The sequence below is a fragment of the Palaemon carinicauda genome, chromosome 21 (genome assembly GCF_036898095.1).
Source record: "Palaemon carinicauda isolate YSFRI2023 chromosome 21, ASM3689809v2, whole genome shotgun sequence".
Lineage (NCBI taxonomy): Eukaryota > Metazoa > Arthropoda > Malacostraca > Decapoda > Palaemonidae > Palaemon > Palaemon carinicauda.
The window spans coordinates 11,186,391-11,191,390 of record NC_090745.1 but is presented as its reverse complement, the minus strand read 5'-3'; the positions used below and the strand labels follow the sequence as shown (position 1 = coordinate 11,191,390).

Here is a 5,000-nt window from a genome sequence, read left to right as displayed (position 1 = left end):
CATGGGCTGGAGGCCTTTTGGCAAAGGACCATTACCCCCATTTCAGCAAACATCTGTTTGGCGGCTGCCAATCGTCTGAATTTTGCGAAGACTGGGGGTGCCGCCGTCTTGATATGGTGATAAATACCGTGCTTAGTAGGAACCGTGGGCGTTTGGCGAAATTCTGGACGGAAAACTTCCGGGTACGACGTGAGGAGGTGGGCGTAGGCATCTCTGGGTGCACTGATGTGGAGAGAGAGGTTGAAGGGGGCGGGTTGAAGAGGTGTTGACAAGTACGAGTCTGCGTTGACCAATTGTCGGTGGGCGATATCGACCAGAAGGTGGAAATGAGAGAGGAAATCCGCACCGAGGATTGGCAATGTGACGTCAGCAACGAGGAACTTCCAATTAAATTTACCGTTTCCGAACGATAATGTGAGGTTCTCGTAACCATAGGTGGGTATCGCAGATCTGTTGGCAGCTACTAAGCGGACATCGGCAGACGTAGACAGACTACGTCGTGTCCTGAAGAGTTCCCTTGGCAAAAGAGAACGACAAGCACCCGTGTCTACCAAAAATCGCACGCCCGTTCCTGCATCATATAAAAAGAAAAGATTAGAAACACGGGAGGCCACCGCCACGAGCGATGGCCTACTTAAACGTTTTTTGGCCACTGATAATCCTCGGCACATTTTTTTGCGGTTTCCCCGAATCTGAAGTGGTAGTAGCAAAACTGCGGCGGATGGGAGGTAGTAAGTGGCTGTAGAAGTCATTGGTTGGGGCGCGAGCGAGTGGTGGGTGGTGGGTGGCTTTGTCGCCGCTTCGGCACGTCACGGGGTAGGCGTGTATGTCTTACGGCATTCACATCAGCTTCGGTTGACGTTGAATAAGCGTCCTCTTCGTCACGGTGGAGGCGTTGATGGAGGTCTTGAAGTGGCTGTTCATAAGGGCGTCGGCTTTGGTCATCAAGTCCTTTATGGGTAAACTATCGACATCGGGTATGGCAGCGCGTATAGGTCCAGGTAAACGGCGTATCCAAAGGGTATGAAGTAGGTTCACCTCACGAGGAGAGCCGTCTACGGCAGGTTGCAGGCGAGCGATACTGGTCATTTCCCTGAGGGCGAGCGAAACCCTTTGGTCCCCAAACGGTTGTTGCGAGAGCTGAAAAAGCTTTGATATACGGGCGGCTGGCGACGGCGAGTACTGCTGCAGAAGGTATGTTTTGAGGGCGTCATAAGCTATTGGGGTGTCTCCTTGTTCACAAAGCCAGTTGGATATTTCCGCTAGAACATAATCTGCTTTGGTGGTTGAGCGAGTCACGCCTTTGATGCAAAACTGGACTTCTGCACACTGAAACCAAGCAAACGCCTCTCAGCTGGCGAACAATGAAATTTTGAATGGGGCAGCTGCAGCGCCAATTTCCGTAGAGTCCCCCATAGTACCAACGATTGAGGGGCGAGGGGAGGTGGAAGGCGGGAAGAGCGAGTCGTCTTCCGGGGTCACCAATGTGACAGGCCGAGAGAAGGTTGTGACTCAAAGACAGTATGAAGGCAACTGAGTGAGTTTATTATAGAACACTCTCCTTTATATACAAAAGCTCAAAGCAACAAGAAATTTCATGTTCAAAAACAGACACCGTTAGAGATGAGAAAAGCAGACATGTTTATTCTGGTTCTTTTTAGTGCGTGGGAAGAGCGAAGATACAAGCATAATATGTGCACAAAATGAATCATGTACGATCGTGTGACACACGATTGGTACAGATCCTATTCCTTTGATTTCACAGTTAGATGTTCAAGGAATTGTGAAATTTGTACTTCGAAGATGGAGTTTTATCATTACAAAAGTGTGGATAGAATGGTTTACAATAACGAGGAAGAATTGATAAACAGGAATAACTAGAGGGCACTGAGTAGAGTGCAGACCTTTGCCGCGGCCGCTTATTTGTCGACATTTTACCCGACTTTGACTTTAACCTATAACCTTAACTTGTATTAATTGGCGTGAGGTTTCATACACTCAAATATGAATCAAGTTTGAAGTGTGTGTGACAACGATGTCCAAACTTATGCCTGATTACGTGAATTGGACATTTTGCTTGATCTTCACCTTGATCTGTGACCTTGTCCTTCCAAAATTTATAAATTTCCAAATTTTGACCTAACGGTTAATCCCTGGAAGTTTCATTTTATGTTTGCATGAGGTATGAAAGAAATTTCCTCTTTTCTTCAGGTATATTTTTCTTCTTCAGGTATCAAAAACAATTTTCTGTCTTCTTCAGGTATCAAAAACAATGTTCTCATTTGTTCAGGTATCAAAAACAATTTTCTCTTTTCTTTAGGTATAAATACAATTTTCTCTTTTCTTCGGGTATTAAAAAAGAATTTCTCTTTTCTTCATGTATAAATGTTTTTTTTTTTTTCAGGAGTAGAAACAATTTTCTTTTTAATTTAGATATAAAACAATTTTATGTTTTCTTCAGCTACAAAAAACAAATTTGTCTTTTCAGGTATTAAATAATTTTTTTCTTTTCCTCTGGTATAAAAATAATTCTCTTTTTTTTTCTTCAGGTATCAAAAACATTTTTTTAATTTCCTCAGGTATAAAAACAACGAAGTACGCAGAGGCTGCATACTTCGTTGGCCTGATGGACAAACGAGTATATCAAAACACGAACACATGTGAGTATTTCCTTAAGTTTCCTTAAGATAGAGAAAGAACACATTCAATTTAAATTCACTTGCCACTACTACATTCATACATCTTTTATAGATGTCCCCTATAGATGATAATTTTCAATCATATCCATACGTATCTGAATATGATAACATGCTGTACTCGTATTTAGTACTTAATTATCTAATACATCATTATCAAATAATAATCCCGTATTTGAATCAATACTTTATATATATAAGTATACTCGTGTGTGTATTTATATGTATGTATATGTATATATATATATATATATATATATATATATATATATATATATATATATATATATATATATATATATATATATGCACACATTCCATTCACAATGGTCTCTTATTTTCTACATAACTTTATCCGCGAGGTTTCTTGGAATTATTAATTAATGCGGTAATATTGACAATGATTATGTATTTGTCAGCAATCCACCAAGACCTACTTATATAGTGACCATTTCATGATATGGCTGGGATTGCTCATTAGCTTTTGACGGCCCAGAATTAAATCTGACGTTTCCTTGTTACCTTGCCATCGAGGAAAGAATTCTCCCAATCTGTTTAGAGTCCTGAGAATGGCTGCCGCATTGCGGGAAAAGCTTGCAATGACGGTTGCATCGGGTCTCTTGCATTGACCTGCAATGAGTGTCTTGGTTGATATCCATTTAAATTGTTTCCGGGGTGAGTGCTATTAATCATTAAGACGTGTGTTGTTGACTTGCATTAATATTAAATTGCCTCTGGGCATGAGTACTATCAATCATTTAGAGTTATGTGGTTGGCAGGCAGTAAATACAATGGAGCATGTACAGCTGGAGACAGGAATCCCTGGCACACCTCAATTCGGAGAAGTGCACCCTGTCACGCCATTACTTCGCGGCGAGTAACAACCATACAGATTGCGTAGAGAGAGAGAGAGAGAGAGAGAGAGAGAGAGAGAGAGAGAGAGAGAGAGAGAGAGAGAGATGGCTGAGGTGGTGGGCGGGGCTGAACAGAAAGTTGCCGCACAACAAGTATGTGGCTGGGTGCACTTCCTGAAAGAGGTGTACCAGGAATTCGTGTGTCCAACTGTACTTCTGAAATACATCTTAATGTATATTTCTGTTTGATTTCTTAAATAAGGAGAGTTAGAATATACTCTTGAAAGAAGAATGGGATTAATATTTTATCTAAACTGCTTACGTATGAATTTGGAATAAATTCTTAATTACGTTTTTTTTTTCTGCATAAACAAGATTTGTAAACTAAATGTCTTCGTAATAATTACTGTAATATCGTATCTAAACTGCTTACTTATTTATTTGTAATAAGTTCTCAATTCCACGTTTTATATCCTTGTGTAAACAGGACTTCTAAACCGAATTTCTTCTTCATTTCTGTATTATTCTATGTAAATTGTTTCTATATTTGTAATAATTCCCGGAGTGGCTGTTGTTGTTGCAGTTACAACATAGTTTTCTTCATCACGACCTACCTGTTGCCGATGCTGGTGATTGTGGCGTGTTACTTCCTGATTGGGCGAGAACTCTGGGGAAGCAAAACCATCGGAGAAATGTCCGAGAAACAGATTAACAGCATCCGGTCCAAGCGCCGTGTGAGTAACACTTACCTTTTGTTTTACCCTTCTTGTCTTTAGCACATTGCAAATAAGTAACATGTACTCTCTCTCTCTCTCTCTCTCTCTCTCTCTCTCTCTCTCTCTCTCTCTCTCTCTCTCTCTCTCTCTCTCTCTCTCTCTCTCTCTCTCTCTCTCTGTTGACTTGTGCTGTGTAACGTCATGGGAGAAGATACATGAATCTGTGATTGTTTCTTTATTTGAAATTCATTCGAAATGTCTAATGTATTCACTTCGCCAAGATTCTTAGTATTTTTTAGATGCTTAATACTAAATAAAATTTCTGCATCGGTTTTGCAACATTGACCCTGGATGTACAGTTGGTCACAGGAATTCCTGGCACACCTCTCTCTCAGGAAGTTCCCCCTGTCGCACCCTTAGGCTCTCTTCACACGAGTGGATATTTGCCGCGCGGATTATAAATCAATAAGGGTAAATGAGGCCGTTAACACACTGCCCAGATAGTAAACCACTGCGTCTCGGAAATTCTAACGAGCGGCAGTGATTTATTAGTGCACAAATCCACGCAGTCCCTCTATAGAGACTTATCGAAACTACGAGGCCATTCGGATAAAATCTTCATAAGCGGAATTATTTCTGCATGGAAAAAAATCGGCTCGTTTGAAGCGAGCCGTACTGTAGGGTGGGTAACCAGTAGAGTATAGGGTGAGATGGCGACACAGAAACTCGCCGCA

General features: G+C 41.3%; 1 protein-coding gene across 4 annotated transcripts in view; it reads left to right on the top strand.

Moving 5' to 3' along the window:
* The window catches only part of LOC137614631 (tachykinin-like peptides receptor 86C), a 566,255-nt gene that overhangs the window by 549,954 nt on the left and 11,301 nt on the right, over positions 1-5,000 (top strand). For 3 of the 4 annotated variants that reach the window (XM_068344328.1, XM_068344330.1, XM_068344327.1), the window contains 2 exons: positions 2,580-2,660; positions 4,134-4,284. In XM_068344328.1, the coding sequence (XP_068200429.1) occupies positions 2,580-2,660; positions 4,134-4,284 (232 nt within the window). The remainder of the gene's footprint in view (positions 1-2,579; positions 2,661-4,133; positions 4,285-5,000) is intronic. The other variant, XM_068344329.1, reaches the window with a different exon arrangement.